This window comes from Abrus precatorius, unplaced genomic scaffold, assembly GCF_003935025.1.
Source record: "Abrus precatorius isolate BTA unplaced genomic scaffold, Abrus_2018 Scaffold10, whole genome shotgun sequence".
NCBI classification, from domain to species: Eukaryota; Viridiplantae; Streptophyta; class Magnoliopsida; order Fabales; family Fabaceae; genus Abrus; species Abrus precatorius.
This window is the reverse complement of record NW_020874292.1, coordinates 28,548,379-28,569,667: the sequence shown is the minus strand read 5'-3', so window position 1 is coordinate 28,569,667 and position 21,289 is coordinate 28,548,379. Positions and strand designations below refer to the sequence as shown.

General features: G+C 35.2%; 2 protein-coding genes across 8 annotated transcripts; both read right to left on the bottom strand.

Moving 5' to 3' along the window:
* Window positions 1-212: 212 nt before the first annotated feature.
* LOC113874909 (probable galacturonosyltransferase 4) lies at window positions 213-4,764 on the bottom strand. 3 transcript variants are annotated; one of them, XM_027513189.1, is made up of 9 exons: window positions 4,373-4,764; window positions 4,241-4,275; window positions 4,075-4,119; window positions 3,872-3,953; window positions 3,537-3,763; window positions 2,511-2,782; window positions 1,980-2,337; window positions 1,118-1,693; window positions 213-837 (listed from the first exon to the last, which is right to left on the bottom strand). In XM_027513189.1, exons 1-9 carry the CDS (start codon window positions 4,473-4,475, stop codon window positions 562-564), a joined length of 1,974 nt encoding a protein of 657 aa, XP_027368990.1. In that variant the 5' UTR covers window positions 4,476-4,764; the 3' UTR covers window positions 213-561. The 3 variants fall into 3 exon arrangements, with proteins under 3 accessions (XP_027368990.1, XP_027368999.1, XP_027369007.1); XM_027513198.1 differs by having other exon boundaries at window positions 329-837; window positions 3,537-3,751; window positions 3,860-3,953; window positions 4,373-4,641; XM_027513206.1 differs by having other exon boundaries at window positions 329-837; window positions 1,142-1,693; window positions 4,373-4,641.
* A 4,857-nt stretch (window positions 4,765-9,621) lies between these two features.
* Window positions 9,622-20,439, bottom strand: LOC113867301 (enhancer of mRNA-decapping protein 4-like). Of its 5 annotated transcripts, none has more exons than XM_027502568.1 (14): window positions 20,243-20,439; window positions 19,093-20,161; window positions 17,841-17,890; window positions 17,588-17,744; window positions 17,269-17,487; window positions 16,892-17,020; window positions 15,363-16,761; window positions 15,196-15,269; window positions 14,047-14,406; window positions 13,581-13,700; window positions 12,742-12,912; window positions 11,764-11,910; window positions 11,560-11,676; window positions 9,622-10,880 (listed from the first exon to the last, which is right to left on the bottom strand). In XM_027502568.1, the coding sequence occupies exons 2-14, from the start codon at window positions 20,011-20,013 to the stop codon at window positions 10,572-10,574; spliced, it is 4,173 nt and encodes a 1,390-aa protein (XP_027358369.1). In that variant the 5' UTR covers window positions 20,014-20,161; window positions 20,243-20,439; the 3' UTR covers window positions 9,622-10,571. The 5 variants fall into 5 exon arrangements, with proteins under 5 accessions (XP_027358369.1, XP_027358352.1, XP_027358344.1 ...); XM_027502560.1 differs by having other exon boundaries at window positions 9,897-10,880; window positions 15,196-15,384; window positions 15,433-16,761; XM_027502551.1 differs by having other exon boundaries at window positions 9,645-10,880; window positions 13,581-13,697; window positions 15,196-16,761.
* Between the last annotated feature and the right edge of the window lie 850 nt (window positions 20,440-21,289).

Here is a 21,289-nt window from a genome sequence, read left to right as displayed (position 1 = left end):
TGTTTTCTTTTCCAAACTTTAAACCTCTAAGCAGAATATGAATGGACCAATAAACAAAAATTAACTCCAGTTGCTAGGGTTACATCTACATGGGGAATCACTAAGCTTCCCATTACCACTTTTGTCCAATAAAGCAACAAGGATTTTAAGTTGTAGACAAGTAAGAAAGTTGAATATGGAGGGTATTAACACCCAATTGGAATGAAATAATGATAAATGATGGGTTAAAATTGATAAATTGCACAAAGTATTGGTACATATAGCAAAAAAATACTACTTTACTCTACAATGAATTTTGAAAAAGGAGGCAAGGGAGCGGAACAAAACTAGCCTCTTCATTTTTCATTTACAAGGTACAGTTAGCATCTCTGCAGGTATGTGATCAAGGATTGCAAGTCCAAAAAATACTGATGTTAAAGCAGGAAATCGTATACAAATTGAATTGTAAAGCTTTAAAAAAATAGAAGCCCTACACAGATGGAATTGCAGATCTAAAAGGTGCACCATAACTTGGCTGATGCTGGGAAAACTTCAATGATCATACATACTGAAAAGACCTCACTATTGATTGATGTTGCATTCTCGCAAATACAGATGATTGTAGTCAACATACTTTACCCAATAACTTCGAAACTTGGGAATACTTATCTCAAGCCATGGCTTTAGGTTCCCATTGTAGTGTACAACAGCAGACTGCTCAATATCTTTTTGATTGACGTTGGGATTGTAGCCAAGACCCAGGACATGCCAAGATCGATTCAGTGGGAAAGTGCGCTTCCAGAATGTTATGAGACCGGGTGGCAGTGTTCCTAACTTCCATAGTTGTCTATTATGATTCTGTATTTCAGTTTAATTAGAAAAGAAAATCAGTTCACAATTCAACTCAGAAAGAAACAAGACATTTCAAAAACAGGATAGACTAATGGCAATGTAAGTGCAAATTGGATGAATGAATAATGAATATAACCTTAAAATAAACACAACAAACAAAATATTCATGCCTTTCACTGGCCAAATGCATTATGTTACTAATTTTAGATATGATTAATTTGAGAAACAAACAATCAATCATATGGGATATACTCGCTGAAAAAGTAAACTAAAGCACTCCACTTACCAGATTCTGCCAATTGTGGTATACTTCTGTGATGTTTTGCCTCTTCCATTCCACTAAATCAAATATATTCATACCATAAGCCCACCCACAAGCATGTGGGTCAAAATTCTTTGCAATAAGAGGATTTGAGAAGTTGAGATAGCGATCAAATCGGTGAAAATTTTCTCCACAAGTTTCTACAGCACCATTTACGTTGCCTTTCAAATCAATTGACCAAAGATCAGTCAGATCTTTCTGCACAACTATATCATCATCCAAGAACAGCACTTTGTTGAGCTTTGGAAAGATCTCAGGCAGGTAGAAGCGGAGGTGGTTCAAGATAGATAAATACTTCGGATTTCTAAACTTCAGGTTTGAATCAGAAGTTGCTTGATGAGCCTTGAAGTAATAATCTATCATAGATGGAGAACCCAACTGTCTAAGAACAGGACTGTAACTTGAATTCAACCATGTAAAGTTTTCAATGTTTTGAACTTGAATGGTTGCCTTGCCCGGTGGATTCACCAAAAACCACATCTTCATTGCAGCATAATTGAGCCTGTCAGTAACTATGTGGAAAACATGTTTTGAGGCATCCTGCAAATCCATTAAAATAATATATATTATGAGCATGAGACATCAATATGAAATAAAAGTACCATTTGCATCAAAGTTGTTGAAAAGTTAGTTGATTTACTCTCTGTTTTAATTCTTCAATAAGGCCAAACGCCAAACATAAAATAGAAACCAGTTTTTCTATTTAGTCAAAATAAACAAAGTGTAGTTATACCACAGTACAGCCATGCTAACTTCTTCGATGTTTCTCAATGATCATGATAACCAAAGAAATGTCAAGAGAATTCTCAAAGTGAAAACAGTTTACCTTAGCATTGGAAACAGTTGAGTTCACAACAACAGATGTTGCCAATATGTTGTCAGAAAATATGGCATAATGGTATAAATGAGGGTCTTCTAACTTCTCTTGATTGGGGAACTGTTGCTGAGAAGAATTCAGGTTATAATACTCAGTTGTAAGGCGCAATGGTAGACAATGAAGACCTTTGGGCAGTGTTTTTGCTGTCAACTGTGTTAAGAACACAGTCTGCTTCTTGAGAACATGGAGCTGCTCCTCTGTTGAGTGATGCATAGCCCGAAGCTTCTTCACAACAGCAGCACAATCATCCTGAGCTTGCTTTCCTTTCATCAGTGTTTGCTCCATTGCCTTCATTCTCTCATTTGAACTGGCATAAGTAAAAATATAAAAAAGACTGAACAAATATGCAGCTCAGAGCAGAAAATGAGCTATTTATTATGTTTATGTGCAGAGGCAAGAGAAACTAAAAGACAATAGCTCAAATTCAAGAATCATTACAGGAAAACATGAAGATAACGACATTATTAAAGGTGAACATACTTCTTAGGCAAATCAGAATCTTTGCTTGAATCCCCAAGTGTTCGTGAAACTTCTTTCACCCGTAACCGAAGCTCCCGAGTGAGATGGGGATTGTTTTTTACTACTGGAAGGGAAAGATAAACCTTAGCTTGGATAAGCTGATCTTTAAGTTGCTTTACCCGAGCATCAGATGGCATTTGGTCATTGTGCTTATTGGTTTCAGACAATACAGGTCCTTTCTTGTTTATTTTGCTAGAAGTTTCCGTTGCTTCTTGTTGCTCCTGCTCAGCAGCCTGAAAAATAGATGCATGAAATTTGAGACAAAAAATTTCAATACGCATTGAGATTGATTTTTGTTTTTCATTAGCATAATATAATTTTCTGAAAATTAGGGTTGGGAAAATGTAGTAAAGAGCGTAGATGGGAAAGACTATACTAGCAACTTATTTGTTCCCTTTCCTTAATTGAAATGGGCAGTTGAAACAACTCTTAATTTGTTGCACCCATTCAACATGGCTATGTTGCTGTATCTACACAGAACAAGATTGCATTGCACCCTGCATAAATCTGTTTCATGTTCTTTGCCACAAATGCACCCAGCCTGATCTAAGATGTCTACATCACAGAGACACAAACCTATATATATTTAAATTAATGCAGAACTTATATATCATATTTAGCAAACTACCAATTTACTAATTTCTGTTTGCAATTCAAAATAAATTATGTAAGAGCTATTCATGTACATAGTAGAGGGTAAGCCTTGTTGCAACGTAAGTGTCGTTGCCTGATATTTTAAATTCCATATAAGGCGACCAAATTCAAGCATCAGAAGCCCTGAGTATGCATAATATTATATTTGATACATGATGCACAACCCATCATAGACATAATTATATATAGTTTTTCAGTAAGATCAGAAGCCCAAAGGAATTTTCTTACCCAACTATCAGTCTATCGCCATATAAGACTTACATGAGGACGCAGCAGTAGTAGATACAAAATGAAAAAAGAAAGGGATGCTAAAATCAAGGATATATCACCGACCTTAATTTGAGGCGAATCATGCATTGATTTAGTAAGCTTTCCCTCACTGTCTTCAACATCAATAGCATCTTCCCCATTTACATTTTCGCCAATTGCAACAGATTTCTCCAAGATGCTGCCATCAGTCACCAGTTTGATGGGGTTCTCCTTTCTATTTTGATCTTCCTCAGTTGTGGTTGACAATACCCTGGCAGACACATGCTCTCTTGATTTCACTAACAATAAGTCTAGGTCAACGAGACAAAGAGATTAGATAAAAAATGCAGGACCCAGAAAAGACGATGCAGAAAGACCCAAAATCTTACTGAACAACAGAGAAATACCAAACAAAATACCTTGAGGCAAATTCTTTCTGTTAGTTGAGTCGTCCTCGGTATACACAATTCCAATAGGTTCTTTAATAGCTGTTGAAGTTTCCTATTTACAAAACGAGAGATTTCAGCAATAAACAACAAATCATGACAGATTCAACGCTAAGATACATCAACCTAAAAAAGAGTTAGAAAAAAAATGAGAAAAGAAAAGAAGGGAACTATACTTGTGGTAGCAGATTCAAGTGGCCAGAGTCTGCTGCACTAAAAGCCTGACACAACATAGCAAAAGAAGATTCAGAAACTCAAAGATCTCTCTCTCTCTCACTCACTCACACATCCACACTCTCTCACTACAAAACTGAATAATCTTTCAAGTGAATCACCACTTACAAAAGCAGTGACATCTTCGATAAACTCTTGCTTGCCTGCAGAATGCAATTAAAAACCAACCAAAAGTAACCAAAATCATCACAAAAATCCAAAGCAAAGAAATTTAAAGGAAGAAAAGTAAGAGAAACTCACTGGAGGAAGATTCAAATGTGCCAAGGCGATCAGTGTAGAGCACAATAGGAGCCACAACAGTAATGCAAAGCAACGACAGCACAATGTTTCTCACCGCCACCATTTTCTATTGCAAAGAAAAAGGCACGAGATTGTGCTTGTGCCTCAGAGGACACAAAGCGAAGAAATTGCAGCCAAGAAGGAAACTTTGCGAGAAGAAAATAAGACCCACTTTCTCTTGTCCTTGTGGGTATGTTGGAATCTGAAGGTAGAGGGAATCTGAAGCAGTTACGTTAAAAGAAGAAGAACGTTTGTGATTATAGAAGGAAGAACCAAACAAGGAACGAGAATAGAGGAAGAGAGAGAAGGAACGAAAAAGAATGAGTCTTTGCTTCTCTGCGTCACTTTGGTGTGTCACTATTTGCAAACGGCAACTTTCTTATTAATGGAATGTAATTGTAATTAGCTTACTGAGTTAAACAAACAAGAAGGGATCAAGAAGATCTTGTTAATAAATCTTTAATTAATAGAATTGCGTGTATTTATATAATCATTTAATAATAAGAGAGCATATAAGTGATTGAAATTGGAATTAATTTGTAAGGTTAATTATGAATTTTATGATTGATTAATTAAGGTAATAATAATGATAAATTTATTTAAACGCGTCTAGTTGTTCACCATGTGAAGGAAAGTCGCTTGGCTGACGCGCGTGATTGCCGCTTCTTTATCTGCTATTTATTTATTCATCTTTGTTTAAAACTCGATTAATATTATCTTATTTTATTAGTGTGAAGTTATATTTTAATAGTATCTAATTTTGAGATTTATTAAATTTTTTAACATAAATAAGATAAATTTTATAACTTGTACCTAAATAAGTAACGTGCAGCTGTAGCCAATGATGTTTGCTTCTTTTTTCTGTTTGTGCGCTATTTCATTCACTGTTTCTTAATCAAATTTTTTTTAGCAATTTCTTAATCAAAAGGTTGGGTTAGACTATTAAGCATGGAATGGTACTAATTTGTCATCTTGATCATATAGCAGTACACTATCAACAATTATGTGTTTCACCAACTGTTTTCATGATTATTTTGAGTAAAATATTATTGTGGGTAGTTCAACGTTTTCGCAGTGGTCCTAAATTCTTGTGATCAGAAGCATTGAAGATGGAAAAATAAATACAACAAATTCATGTAGTTATCATATTTACTATATATTCAACCATTCTGTATTTTAATGATAAAATACGACAAAATTCTTTTTTTTTCATACAATTTATTACAGAATTATAGTATCAATAATAAAATTTTATATATTAACATTATTTATATTTTAAATAATAATTGGTTAAAATTACCATAATTTCAAGGTAAAATCTATTGGACTCCTTGTAATTGAGAAAATTTGACATTTAAAGTACTCTTTGTAACTAAGAAAAATTAATTTATTTTATACGTAGAATAATTTTGATTATTAATTTTATATTAACAAATAATAAAATTAATTCTTAGTTTAAAAAACGTTAATACTCTTTATTTTTAAGATATTAAAAAAATTATAACTGTTAATTTTAAAAAAAATATATAATACTCACTCAAATTTACATATAACACTGACACTTAGTTTCAAATCATTTAAAAATTTTTCGTTAGTGTTAGGAAAGAGTTGGAGATTATTTTATAAACCCACTTCATGTGGCTTTGTTTATGCAGATTTTTTTACATTTCAATTGTTCCCATACTCTGAATACCACAAATTATAACATCACTGGTTGTTATACAACTTTAGAGATATAATAATAATAATAGAAACCAAAGTGTCGGCACAATCAAATGTTGCAACTATCCACCAAAGTGCAAAGTAACAATTTTCAATTATTAATGCATTGTTTTTTACATTTTGAGTTTTGTATTTGTGATGCATTTTCTAAGAATAGGGGTATGGAACCAACCTCCATAGGATATAGTCATGCAAAGAGTCTATCAAATATATGTTGTTTTGTGTTTCTTGAATTGTTTTGGTTTTGCTTTATGCATTTATTTATTCAATAATTCTCAACAACTTCAATTTATTTATTTGACATTAAAAGTGAAATTTCTATTCAAACCTTTCCCTTGTTGCCATTTGAGATTTGTCTAACTACCGTTTACTAGCAAATTTTTTTTAAAGAGTTGTGAGATTGAAAGTGTGCATATATAGTAACATCATCACCGTAGAAGTTAGCATATTATATATATGGAATACTTTCTCCTAAAGTGACGATCTGTAGCTTTCCATTAAATAATGATGTTAGACTATTCTTTTAAACCATTGTGCCCATTCTTTATCTTAATTCATGTCCTGTGTCTCTTACCCTTGATAAAAGAAAAACAAAACAAAAAATTACTAGGTAGATCAAAAGTATATCTTTGTTTCAAATAAGGAGCGTATCCATACATTTATGACTTTCATTTTCCAAACATCTAAGTAATGATTCCATTTAAGAGGAGCAAGTTTTCAGATGGGTCAATTGTTCATACATATAAGAAGGGTCACAACTACAGCAAGCCCACTCAATCATTTTGAAGGTAACGTATAATGGCTTTTAACTGTAGAACTAAAAAATCATCAAATCATACTTATATCCACCACTAAAAGTAAATAAATAATAATAATAATTAAACAACAAAGCAAATTGTGGACATGTGGGCATAATCCACTGCTACCAAATGAAATAAAGGGAGGCAAAGATTGTTTTTGATGATTCCTATAAATGTTAGACAAACTTTCTACCCCTATTATACAGTCAAACATTACACTCATCTCAAGATAGTAACTCCACAAAGCTACAAATTAATCTCTAGTCTTTATTGATCATAATCACAAGATTCCCTTTTGTCTAAACTGCATATGTCTCGATCTCTTCTAGGCTTAATTTGGACTGTGGTGAATGGGATTGGATTTCATTTTTCAGGATTGTGCTACGCTGTGGGTGTTACATACATCCACATGGACCTTTTAGGTTCAAAATTTAATATTTTTTATAAGGAATTATGGGGTGAAATGGAATGAAATAAGTAGTGAATACATACATTCTGAAAGTTGCATAATAATTTTGATTTACAATTGTTCCAATAGGATCATTGCTCATTTGGCATCTCTTACTTTATTTTTCAATTCTTGTCACATCATATCATATATTACATCTCTCACTTGTTTTTTTCTTATTATCTCTCTCATGATGTCTACACCTTAATTTATCTATCAAACATTTCCCTTTGCATAAATTTTAGTTGCATGTTTTTCTACTACATTTTCTAATTGATCAGCATATACAAGTCCAAGCAATTTTATTTGGCCATTGAAACGAAAAGTGTGGCAAAATTGGTGATGGCTTACACAAATAAAAGCCATGCAGAAGAGAGGGGAAGGGATAGAAAGAAAAGAAAGAGGGAATAGAAGAAAGAGTGGAATTGGTCAGTAGACACTTGATCAAAAGTTGACATATCCATATATGGTGTAGATTGTGGCTGGAACTATTAACCTTAAAAAATACCCAATGTTGTTGTTTCAAAGAGGCTTATTGAGCAGAAAGCTCCAAATACAATCTACATCCTTTGCATCCAGCTCCAACCCATCACACTCAAATGGCTGCCACACATCCTCCACCAACTTGGCTTCTGGAACATGAACAGTTGATGCTTCTGTAGTCTCACACAATCCATGTTCCTCAGAGAAATCAATACCAGCAGTTTTAAAGTAAGTGTCTTGTGGTTCTAGAGATGACACAAAATTCTCTTCAAAATCAAAGAAACATTCGTCTGATTTGGACATGACACCATCTTTTAGCCAAGGGAAATCAAACACTCCAAGTGCCAAGTTGGAATCCCATGCCTTGAAACAACCCTTCTCTTCCACTTCCTTCTTCTCCTTCGTGAAGCTTATGCCATGGATATCCCTCTTCTTTGCATTGTTGTTTTTCTCAAAGGAAGATTCAATCTCAACTTCACCATCTTCTCTTGCTCTCTTATTCTTCTCCTTCTCCATTTTCAAACACCCAGATATCGTTTCTGTCAATGGAAGATTCACAATGTTATCAACTCGTATACATCCAATACCCTATTAACACACTTCTAAATTATCAAACACAAAAACACATCCAAAAGTTGCACTACTAAGATCAAAATATTAATAAACAAAGGAAGACAAAACTTGGGACACATACATGATCGCAAATTATTGTTTATACCTTATATATAAAAGTGAACAACCTCTTTTAATTCACATAAAAAGAACGTTTACGAAACCGCAATTATGATTTTTAGAATCATTATCTCATGATGATGATGATGATCCTAAGAGTAATTAGTAGTTGATGAATACCTGAGTCTTGAGGCCAAGAGACAGCTTGGAACTTTTGGTACGTATATATATTTATGTTTGAATTTGGAACAATCGGTGGTAACGTAATCTTAAGAAAACTGATTTAGAAATGGTGAGCTTTGTACACACGCTCGCTTTTTTTAAGGTAAAACCGTATCTTCCAAACTCGTATAACACAGCTCACACAATGATCACACGTACACATGCACACGTGCATGTACATTTCTTTTCACCCTTCACCTGCGGTCCTATCTTATGACACCAGCAATGAAATGTGAGATAGGTGTTAGCTCCTCTTTTTACGTTTCTAATTTTGGATGAGCAAAGACTACAAAGAAAAAATCAAGGCAATAACGAAGCAGGTAAATCTTTAAAGCTTTGTACTTCTCCACTGCTAATCACGGGTGGTGGTAATGTGTTTGTGCACAAAAAACTATGCATTTTCATGGTTTTATGGTGATTTCAGGCATCTAAAGCTGCTGGCGTCATTTGAGGGCACCCGAATTTTTGTTTGAACCCTTTTGATGCTTGTTTTTTTCCTTACCAAAGGGGTTAATATTTGTTAAGCACCAACAGGTTTCAGCTGCTTTTGCAGTCTGCACTTCAATTATGGCAGGTTATCTTTTGATATCTGTATTTTTGTCGTATAATGGCTTATATAATCTGTCATAATTCAATAGACGTTACGCCTCATTGGGACCAATCACTCAAATTATACATTAAAACGTTAGAAATATTTACAGTGCTCTAGCTTTAGCAAGTTAAGCACATCTACAATTTTTTTGGGTCATGTAGCACATTTACAGTTTGCAACTATGTCTAATTCACTACAGAATAAGAGAACACTACAGCAGTCCCTGACAGTATTATTTAGGCATCAAGTAATTATTGACAATATAAGTTACACTACATACAGTTATTTTCATTTCTTTTTATATCTTTTTTGTATCCATTCACATTTCAAAATCAAACGAAACAACTTTTGCTGTTAATGTTTTGCTGTACACAAGATTTTCCCTATTACAAATGACCAAAACTATTTTTTCCTTAAAAGTAATTTTTCAAAAGCTTGTGGCTCTAAAAGCACTGACAAATGACCATAAAGAAAAACATGCCCTTAAAGATAGACATGCATTTTTCTTCGGTTATTTTGAACACTTTTCCGATCGGAGGAGGGGGAAAAAGGTATGGAATCTCCCTACAATAGCAGACTTACATGAAATTAAGGAGGGAGGCCTCTAGTCCAACAAAATTGCTACTATAGCTATATTACTATAAAGTTTACATAACTCGTAGGACTCCAAACCATTATCAATAAATGCTTATTTGCAGACATTCACGGCTATCTCTGTTGAAAACTGCCACCTGAGAATCAACCCACATAAAATATCCCAGCAAAACAATACCACCTATAAAATATCCCAGTAAAAGAAGCGTAAAATCTTTTACAAGGCCTACCCAGCATAACAGGATGCAATGGCTATTCAGTATTTGTTGCAGCCACTCCTTGCTTCAATGGCTGCCTACCCTGGAGTTTCTTTGCACTCCAACGGCAACTTGGAAATTACTTCATTACAATTTTGACTTAGTACGAGGATGTCACACTTTTACTTCTCCATCAAGGTGAAGATAATAATATCTCTATTAAGAGTAAAGACACCTGAGGAGGGGGCCATGGTAAAATGTAAACTAGAAAAGCATAAAAAAAGAAGTGAAACTATTTCACACAAATCAGTGGTACCAAAAACAACTACATACATTTAGTTCACTTCATCCCCTCCAAACTAACTAAATATCTATACAAACCAAAGTTGATACTTAAAAATTTCTACACAGATGATAAATTACAACGAAGTCATTTACAGCTCAACAACACTGAGTTTATGACATGCATGAGAAGGCGGATTGTGCTTGCTTCCGAAGGGGAGGTAGTTGGTAAAGTCCGATGATGGCCCAGTGTTCGGTACACTTGATCCAATATTCGTCGCACATGTGCTGCAATCCTCGGATCTGCTGGGTTTATAGCAGCAGCCACATCTGTCATCCATGCTAATTTTCTGGGTGTATCTGTATTGATGCCACAGGACAACTGCTGTAGAAGAGAAAGAAGTACTCCTTGGGTTAATGGCAGCGGCACCATTGACAAAATACCAGCTAAATCAACCTGGTTATGAAGGGGTGTGAAATTAAATGTTAGATATGTTGTCGTTGATGTTATCTTAATATAACCATGCAAACTACAAAATATATACTTTAACCAATATCAATATGTGGAGGTCTGACTTAATAAAGCTTGGAATAATTAGGGTGACTAGAGTGGGTTTATAATATAGAAAAGGGAAGCTCAAGCCGAGACTCTCACTCTCACCTAGTGGAGTCTGGGGAAAACAAATATATGCAGTCTTATCCTCACAAGCAGAGGGACTGATTCCAAGATTTGAACCTACCTTTAGGTCATCAGGCAGTAACCTTAACGTTATGCCAACGCTAACTCTCTTTAAGTTAGACACAAAGTTGGATCCAAATTATAAGAACTGCAATTGAATTTCACATTTAAAATTGCGTACATATTATCCTTAGTAAAAACACTTAGGAATTTACAATTTTACCCTGGGAAAAAAAGTCTGTAAGTAACATTTTCCAGAATAACTCAATATTTGCTCAATTTACAGAATCAGGTTTCCACTATCTATAATTTTTTTTTCTGCAAAACAAAAACTCCCCTTTCACTATCATTTTGTGTTTTGTTTCATTTTGACTAGTTCTTTGTAAGCACAATCCCCAACAAATTGTAATTCTGAATAGTGACTCGAGTCAACACAAGAAAGAAATGACTAACATACCTGAGAACATAACCAAGAAACTAGCGAAACATCACTTCTATGAAGGGCTCCAGTAAATGCTTCTTCAAATTTTCCCTCACTTATCAACCTTGATAATTCTTTGGTAGGATCCTCAGTCTGTCAAAGTGCAAGTAATCTCACAGTATGAATTATCAAGAACACTCGTCAAAAATAGCAAGGGGAGGGCATGACAAACAAACATACCATCTCATGCAAGCCATTGTTGATTTGTGCCACAAATGGATCTGAAGCTACATTGGAGTTAGCTGCGATTGCTAACAGTTTACGTTGGCCATCGGCCAATTGTCCACTCAAAGTTTGAGTGATTGATGATGCTGAATTAATTGTATCCTGTTAAATCATAACACTACATATTGAGTGATCAAACATGATAAATCAGACATTCAAGACATCAAGATTAAGTTAAAGAGAGAAAAGGCAAGTAATATATTCAGCGCACAGTAGTGGTGAGGGGATGGTCCACTATATTATTGAATCTTAGTTCATAAATTAACTTTTCACTCTCAATAAGGAGACCAGTTTCCAGTATCTTGTAGACATGTATGCATATATAAAGTAAATGGACTTCTTTCCTTGTAATGGCTGCTGAGAAATGAAATAGAGCTTAGACTTTGAGAGTTAATTTAAGGGAGGAAAGGGAAGCTTTTATAAACCCTCCAAAATCTTCCATAAACTCATTTTTTAAATTCCTCCAAATTAGAGAGTTTTTGTTAGCCGTCCTCCTCCCTCACATCCCTTCTCTTCTCCTCCATTACCCTTCAAACCCTTTTTCCTTCTCCCTCCAAACTCTCAAACAAAGCCTTCAAGGTTCCAAAATAATAATTTTGTTGGTAAAAAAAAATGTTTATTCGGATAGATCATCTATTCCAAATTACTGCTTTAAATTCTTTTTCACAAAATGAATAGAAATCTTACCAATACATCAATCTAAGAATTATACACTTTTCAAATATCACAAAAACTATCTAAATTGCATTTGAGTAGTGCCACATAACTTATAACAGAAGTGTAACAATATCCTTGCTAACCAAGGAAACAAAAACAATAAAGTCTACAGTGATAGAAAGGCAAACAAACTATCTTATGGCAGGAAAAATAACCTTATAAGGTAAAAGTCATAAATTATAATTTCTGTTATTGAAATAAGCATTTTATGCATACCCTCAAAGTCATGGCCAGTGGAGAATGAGTAGAATCATACTGCTGTTGAATAGCAGTTGCGTGCTTCACAAGTCCATTCTGAAATGCTACATCAATTTGCTCAAACATTGCTTTGCAGGACATCTCAAATGCAGGAATGATTGAGGCTTCCAAACTAGTCCTAAGTGCTTCCTACAAAGTACAAACAACAGCATAAGAAATGATTAACCAAATTCCATACTGTTTTAAAAGTAAACATCAAAACAAATCCAAAGGATGAAGTTAACTTTTTTTATTTTAAATCAAAATATGAAGCTAACGTGAATTGCACTACCATGCAAAATAAGATATTGCAAGAATAATAGATACCTAAAATGAAGAATTTCAGAGACACATAAAAATGCAGACTCTGAGAAACGGGTTTCAAATAATTACATCTTAAGGAAGCATGATTGAACATTACCAAGAAACAAAAAATACATTAAATCTGGGTTAAAACCTATTAAGGATTCAGTAATCTTAAAATAGCTAGTAAACTGAAGCCTCTAGCAAATTATAAAATGCTAGAACCCATAATTTTCAAGTTGTTTGAAGGGACAAACAAAGATGGACAGGTGGTAAACTTGTTATGAACAAAACAGAGCAGCACCAGCAAAGCCAGAGTAGAGAAATGGTCCAGTTGAAGTCATGTTCAATCTAAAATTGCATACAGACATATCTAAGCAACAGCTGGTAGGAATCACCAAGGTTCAGGCAGACTTTGCTTTCAAATATTACATAAGAAATTTATCACATTTGACTACAAGAAAGCAAGGAATACTTCTAAAAAATATAGTTAATGTTGACCATAAGCTGCTTACCTGAAGAGCTTGCTTGCCGGAGGTTTGAAATTGTGCTTGTATCTGCCTAGACACTGTAGCTTCAAGTTTAGAACTAACTGATTTTTCTAGTTGATTCAATGCCTTGTCTCCCACCCCCTTCTGCAAAATTTATAGCATAACTTCAGTGAGACATATTCAAGCAGAAAATGTCAGTTTACCAGTGAGGAAAAAAATGAAGCAGCAATTCACCATATAGGATAGGGGAGGAAAATACAAGTAGATGAAAGATTTATGATATATAACATTTTCGTTTGCCAATTGGCATGACAGCCAATTATTTTTTATAAAGTAGTCTCTGAAAGACTGCAAATTGTCATGTAAATGGTGCCAATCCAAAAAGGGATTTTCCCAACCAAATTTTCAGGGAACTAAGCTAATCTAACCAGTAATACATTTTTACTCTGTTTGACCAGTAGCACTTTCAAATGTTGAAATTAATACAAACCTGGAATGACTCTGTAACACTTGATGATATTGTTTTCTCTATAATTTGGCTAATTGAACGAGTAATGGTTGTTCCAATTGAAGATATTTCCTTCTTAATGATTTTCTCCAATAGAGATGCCATGTCCTTGTTTACATAATTGGAGATCAAATTAGTTATTTGCTGCATACGATCTCGCTCTAACTTCTCTTGCTTTGCATTTTCTTCTTGTAAGCGAGCCCACAAAGCATCACTGTGAGCCTTGACAACTTTCTCCATGTTTCTACCCAAGGATCCTTCTAATCTTTTGCCTTCCTTGGTAACTGGAACAGAAACCATCCCATTCATCTGCTTTTGCATTTCCTTCTGCATGCTTAATAACTGTAAAATAGGAAATGAAAGAGATTAAGAAACAAAAAAAAATAAAAAAAATCTAAAAATAGCTCATTGAGTGACATGAGCACATAAAAGAGGCAAAACCATATCAAAGACATGAAAACATGCCTTCCTAGGAAAGCTATGGTTTCTGTAAGTGTTATTTTGGATGGGTGAAAATAAGAGCGGAATATTTACAAGATCCAGCAGTTCAAAAATAATAGCCACCTCATGCTACTATTATATAATGTAATCATAAAACCATGGTGCAGATAAATACAGTGAATGTATTGCCAACCAATCTTTCAGAATAATCAGAATGCATAAAGCATAGAGAGATATATAAGAACGAAATGGAAGCAACAGATTAGACTCGCTAAATGACATGTATTTTCCATTTTCAAGCTGTTTATGACGCAAAGTATCATTATGCCCAAAAAGATGCTACACATTGAAACTCAACTACATGCCTAATTGCCTAAGAAATATCCATAGAGTGCGACAGAAAAAAAACTTCAGTTCCAAATTATAACATGATAAAGATAGTTAATAAAAATCTGTTTGACGATGAGGTTACAATGGGAGAAAACTATTAATCTAGATAATATTTGGCTATGCTCCACTTGTAGCATGCTCAATCCATATTACACTACACACAACATTACAAACAGAACAACCAAGTCAGATGAAACATCACTAAGAATATTATGTGTAATATTAAAATACATGCAATGCATGCAGAGTGTTCAGTGAAGCCACCAAAATAAAAGTACAGTTCAAATGCAAATTAGTAACCTGGCCCATCATTTCCTGCATAGCAGATAACTGTGGTAAAGCAGCCTCCATGGATGTGCCTCCTGAATTGCCACCTTGATCATTTGATGAATCTGTTGAGTTAAAAGGACTGGGAGAAGAGGAAGATGCACCAGACACTTGAGAATTTTTTCCTTTTTGTCTTTTACCTTTCACAGCAGGTGCTGGAGACTGCACAGCAACAGCCACAGTTTCTGATTCACTGATGCTTGTAGGTACATCCTTACTCGTGTCTTGAGCTTCTTCCTCAACAGAGCTACAACTTTGATCAGGTGCATCAATAGTCTTAGTATTATCAGCCTGACGAACTCCCTCAATATTGTAGGTTTCTCTAGCCATCTGAATGTCCAGATCAGAGGCCTGAGAATAGAATAACTTCTCTTTCCTCTCGGCAACATTGGTGTGTGAGTCTCTCTCTCTTTCATAGTCAGTTTTTTCTTGATTAGAACCTGTCTCACCTACAACTTTAACCTCTACTTCAAAGTTTTCTGCATTGCTATGGGCAGCCACATCTTGAACATTCATACCTTGAGAAGTATGGGAATTGTCAGAAGATAGAGCAGTTTTGGAGAATATCTCGGATGGAGTTACCAAATGGGTTGGGTGTTTAAATGTAGTAGGGGCATTAGAAACCACAGAAACATCATTTTGTACAATTTTATCATCCTTTCGCAAATTGTCACCTGATGCAGGCACATCTGCTATATTATCTTTTTCAGACTCCATTCTCCTTTGTTCTGAAGAATCAAGATTCGCCTGCTCACTGCTGTGATCAGCGGTCATTGAACTAGTCTCTAAATTATTTGATGAATTTTTGAAACCAGATAACTTCTGGGACAATCTTGGACTCAAAGGAAGTGGAGGTGGAGCAGTGTGGATATGTTCAAAACCATTACGAGAAGGTAATTCATTTGGCTTGGTCTCTGTATCTGAAATGGAAGATACAGAAGCCTCAGGCAGACCAGAAATATCTGAAGGCAAGTTTACAGCAGGGCTCACAATTGGAGTACTTTCAGAACTGCTAGGTTGTAGTTGTGCCATATTTCCAGTTTCCAAATTAGTAGATCCATCCAAAGCATCAAAGGCACGAGATAGATTGGAATCTGTTTTCTCAAGTTCAACATTGTCCAGGGGTGGAGGTAAACATTGTGACAAATTGAGTCCATACTGTTGAATAGCTTGTGTTTGGACACAATATATCTGTACAATATGCTCTCCATCAGGTAAACTATCACTAGTTCCGGTAAGACTTAATATAGGCATTGTGACTATGAACTCAGCAATGTAATCCATGCGGGTAGCAGTTGGATTGGGTCCATACTCTATGTGCACAGCATATATTGTATTTTTCTTGGCATTTGCTAGCAGAAACAAACCAGCACGGGGCAATGCTACAACTTGATTAAAGAATGCATCCTCAGGGTTGGCTTCAGAAGAACTTCTTATATCCAAAGTCTGAATACAATTCCATGACTCAGAATCACTAGGCAATAGCCAGCCTTCCTCATTATCGGAGACCCATATCTTCACTTCCTGATTTAGTGGCCCCTGCAGTAAGGAAATATATATATAAAAAATTAGCTGATGAAAAATGCAAGAGATGCCTAGATACCACTTTGAGCAGACATGACTAACAGTCAAGCTGCATAACAAAATGGGAAAGAATGAGAGCATATACCGTTGTGATAAGGACAATGTGATCAGGGCGGTGAGGAGCAGTCAAGAATGTCACAGAATTAACAGGTTTACCATCATGTGGTCTTAAAACAGCAAGTGGTGTTGACTTACGTTCTTCCCATATCTTTACCTGTTGAAAAAAACTAATCATTTAGAAGTGCAAATAAGAAGAAGGATTATAAATGTTTTTCTTCATATTGTCAACTCCAACATGTAATACAATAACATGAACCATTCAGCATCTCCTCCCCCACCCTATCTAAAACAAGGGAATTCAAGACTAAAAATAAACTTTTCATAGATTCCACTGCTGTAAAATTGGATGACAAAATGAAGGAAGCCACAGAACAAGGCAAGGAGAGAGTGTCAAATGCAGACCGTGCCATCAGCTGATGCTGAAGCTAATCGACTCTTCATCCATTGGCACATTGACAATTCAGTCACATTGTTGTCATGCTTGCCAATAAGATGCACCCCATCAATCAACTTATCAACAGAACATTTGAGAGGCTCCTCTGCAGAAAAAGTTTCACCTTTTCCAGCTTTCATAGTGTCAATTTTGAGGATACGATTTCCAATAGCAACCATTAAAATTTCCTGTTAGTCAAATTCCAACTTATAAGCTAAAATTTTAAAGGAGTTAACATCAATTGGAAGATAATAAACTTAAGGACCAAAATTTTTAAGTCTCCATTACTGGTTTGTGGGGATGCCAGCATACTCGTGGATGAACTGACTCACTCTCTCCTAATATTTGAATGGCTAGGATAACTTTTCCAGTGATTTGAGGTTTATCTTCCTCATCAGGGCCCTCATTTATTTTCCATATAAAAATTCTTCCATCAGTGCTAGCACTGTGTATACAAAGCATATTCAAGGGGGAAAGTATTTAATAAACATATTATTTCCAAAAGTAAAGGACAAAGAAGAAACAGAAAAGGGATATTTACCTGGCCAACAGGTGAAGATCCTCAGCAAAGAAAGCCATGTCTGTTACTCTCTACAAAAGAAGTCAATATCCATAAATTGGAGGGGGTATAGATTGGAAATAAAATAAAAGGGGAAAAAATCACATCTCAAATGTGTGTAGCAACAGCAAACTAGTTATAATAGGCAAAACAAGCATTGCATGTACAAGAAAAGTTGCAATTATAAGAATTTGATCAACCATGAAAACAGTTGTCAAGATCACTCATACGGTGGTTAAAGAAAGGAGTTATAAGTTACACTAAAATTTTAGGAGCTTAAAACCAATTAAGTACATAATCCAAACCATTAACAGAAAGAACAGAGAAATAACTCTGACAAACTTTCTGAGATACTAATAAAATAAAGACTCATGCAATCACTATCTTACCTTTCTCACAAGCAACTATCTAACCTTAGCATGAAAAAGTTAAATCAAGAGACTGATTCGTGTGAACCTAAGTCTTAAGCATTTCCTAGGTGCAAATTCCTTGTGAATTTGGGGAAAAGATAAATTTGCATGCCTTTTCTGTCTCATGGCAACAGACAACAACGGCAGTTTGTATGTAAGCAGTGATTAGTGCAAAAGAGTACGTCTTCATCATATGAAACTCAACTTCATATTAACCCTGTCATATTGTCTAAGGCACCAGGGTGCCAAAACACATCAAGCCAATACAATGTTAATGGAAAATGCCAACCACGTACATGCAATGCTTGTTTTGACTAGCGTTATAGGTTGTTAATGGGACTAGTGACTAGCGTTATAGGTTGTTAATGGAAAATGCCAACCAGTACGAATATAACCTACATGTCCAATTGAACTATGAGCTACAGGTCTTTCGACTTTCATTTGGGCCATGGCGGCCAGTGCTCCTAAAATCATAGAAGCAATGCTGCAGAAACAGAAGATTTGTTGCAATGTAGCTCCATAGGAACCATAAATAGAAACACGTGAAATATTAGCAAAAATTGAAATTTTTGGCTCAATAGAAGGGAATGCTGTAACCGGGGTGAGTGAACCCTCATGGATATCAGGTGCCCACCCTCAATCATGGAGCCAATGCATCAATCATTCTAGCACCAAGTATCCATATTTGACTAAGCAAAAAGGTCTTATGCAGAAAAAAAAAAAAAAAGATTCAACTCCTTAACTACTACACTCTAATCATTACAAAAGCATACAAATTAACATGCATTCACGTTCAGACCATAAGTAACTGCAACACAACCCACCTGTGTATGACCTCGAAGCAAATATCTTAATGCAGTATTGATATTAAGGACCCTGATGGCGCCGAGTTTAAGTCCATAGCATATGTAAGATCTATTGACTGCAATTTGGCGGCCAAGGACAAGGCCAGGATCAGAGGCATACTTGGTGATTGGAGTGACTTCAAGCTGAGGCTGCATCTCCCCTGGCATCCTAACATCAATGTCATAAACAACATGCTCTCCCATCAAATGGCGTCCCTTTGGGAGCTTGCTGCTCAGCATCCTTGTTGGTGTGGACTGAGGACTTGCCAGATTCACAGGAGAAGCTGAGGATAGTGTGGGGGGCAACACTGCAGGGTTACTTGGCATTGAAAAATCAGAAACCACAGGTGATGGCGATGATGTTGAAGAAGATGAATACACAACCGATGAATCTTGATTGGAAGGAGGGTTTTGGGTGCCCAACAAGGCCATTAGGCGTGCACCAGATGTGGTATTGGTTGGATTTGGTGATGAAGGAAGGTGAGGTGAGGATGGAGAAGGAGAAGGGGCTTGAAAAATGGGGGATCTTTGTGGAGCATGCATTTGAGGAAGGTGGTGGAGGATAAGAGGGTGTTCTTGTTGTTGTTGATGGTGGTGAAGGGTTGGATAAGGAAGAAAGTGAGGATGATGATAAGGGTATGTGCCAGTGGGTGGAGGGTATGAAGAAGAAGGGGTAGGGTAGGAAGAAGGAGGGGGTGTTGAAGGAGAAGGAGCAGGGAATGATGGAGAAGAGTTCAAATTTGAAGAAGGTAAGGGATTAGGTATAGTGGGTGATGGTGATGATGATGATGTTGTTGTTGCTGCTGCTGTTGTTGCCTTAAAAAGCTTCTGCAAATCAAAATGGGTTGTTTGTGAATGTTGTTGTTGCTGCTGTTGATTTGGATTCCCAGGAGAAGCCATATACTTTGACCAAAAATTTGATTGTGGGAAGGGAAAAAATCCAAACTTGAAATCAAGAAACAATCAGATTGGATCCGGGTTGATGCTGAATTCGAGATCTAAAATTGATTTTGGTGCCTCCTCTTCCACTGCTACTTGGTACTTTGTTCTGTGTTTCCTCGTACCAGTTTAGTAATCCCAGAAAAATTAAAAATAAAATAAAATAAAATGGTCGGTTTAAAACACAAACCTCTTTCTCTCTTCTTCTGTGTTTCTCTTTGCTTGTCCTGGTCTCCTCTCTTCTGCTATGACCAGAATTGGACGAGTGTTAGAGAGAATTCGTGTAAAAAGAAGGTTTAATCAACAATTTACGTTTTTGCATCCTCCAATTTAGCATATCGCTACCAAAGGATCCAAATTTTTGAGCAATGATAATGGCAGGCATCATGGCACTGCAAAGATGGTGGAAAAATAAAATGGGGAATGATAACGAGAGGAATATTATAATAATAATAATAATAATAATAATAATAATAATAATAATAATAATAATAATAAATATTCAATTTATTATATAAATTATATGTAAGATGAATTAATAATCAATAATCAATAATCATATTACATTAATAATTTTTTTCATCGATTTTTAATTTTTATGCACATTTAAGCCTGAAATTATTTTAAACTAGAATTTGGCTTATATCTTGATTCACATTTGCGTAAAACTCAATTTTGTTAAGTGGGTTGTATCTTACGATTATATTAATTTTTTATTTCAATGTGCCATCTCCTAATATTATCCATATTTTATCTTTAAGGATAGAGATGTAGACTCGTTATGTAGTTTTTGTTTTAGTTTATGGTATCGTATTCCCTTTTTGTTCAATTAGCAAATGAAATAATTTAGTTTTATAAGAAAATATAAGTGCTTGCGTTGCACTTGGTGTTAGAAATATCATTTTTTTTAATGTATATCATTTTAATTTAGAAGGTTGCTGATTAAAAATGTCTTATTATGACCTGCAAAAAAAAATCTCATTATGATACGTTTTATCATAATCGTAATCATATAAATTAAACATTATATTTTAACTTTTAGCAAACTCTGTCGTAAAAGACAAAACACTAAATAGAAATTTTATGACTATTTTGTGCCTTTTAATTTTAAATGTGTAGATTCGTTTGTTGATGTCTTGTTCTTTGAAGTTATTCTTTTAGTAATAAAATTTGCATGATTTTTACATCCTCATTAATCTATTAAGGAAGCAAGAAATTGGAGGATCATGGGCATCAA

Excerpts from the sequence above, each read along its gene's own strand:
- LOC113874909 (XM_027513189.1), bottom strand. The coding sequence starts at position 4,475 with ATGGTGGCGGTGAGAAACATTGTGCTGTCGTTGCTTTGCATTACTGTT. Across the intron at positions 3,954-4,074 it reads ACTTGAATCTGCTACCACAA|GAAACTTCAACAGCTATTAA; the intron begins GTATAGTTCCCT and ends TTTTGTAAATAG. Across the intron at positions 2,783-3,536 it reads ATGATTCGCCTCAAATTAAG|GCTGCTGAGCAGGAGCAACA; the intron begins GTCGGTGATATA and ends TCTATTTTTCAG.
- LOC113867301 (XM_027502543.1), bottom strand. The coding sequence starts at position 20,013 with ATGGCTTCTCCTGGGAATCCAAATCAACAGCAGCAACAACAACATTCA. Across the intron at positions 13,701-14,046 it reads GTGTTACAGAGTCATTCCAG|AAGGGGGTGGGAGACAAGGC; the intron begins GTTTGTATTAAT and ends TAAATTTTGCAG. Across the intron at positions 11,911-12,741 it reads CACTGGCCATGACTTTGAGG|GATACAATTAATTCAGCATC; the intron begins GTATGCATAAAA and ends ATGATTTAACAG.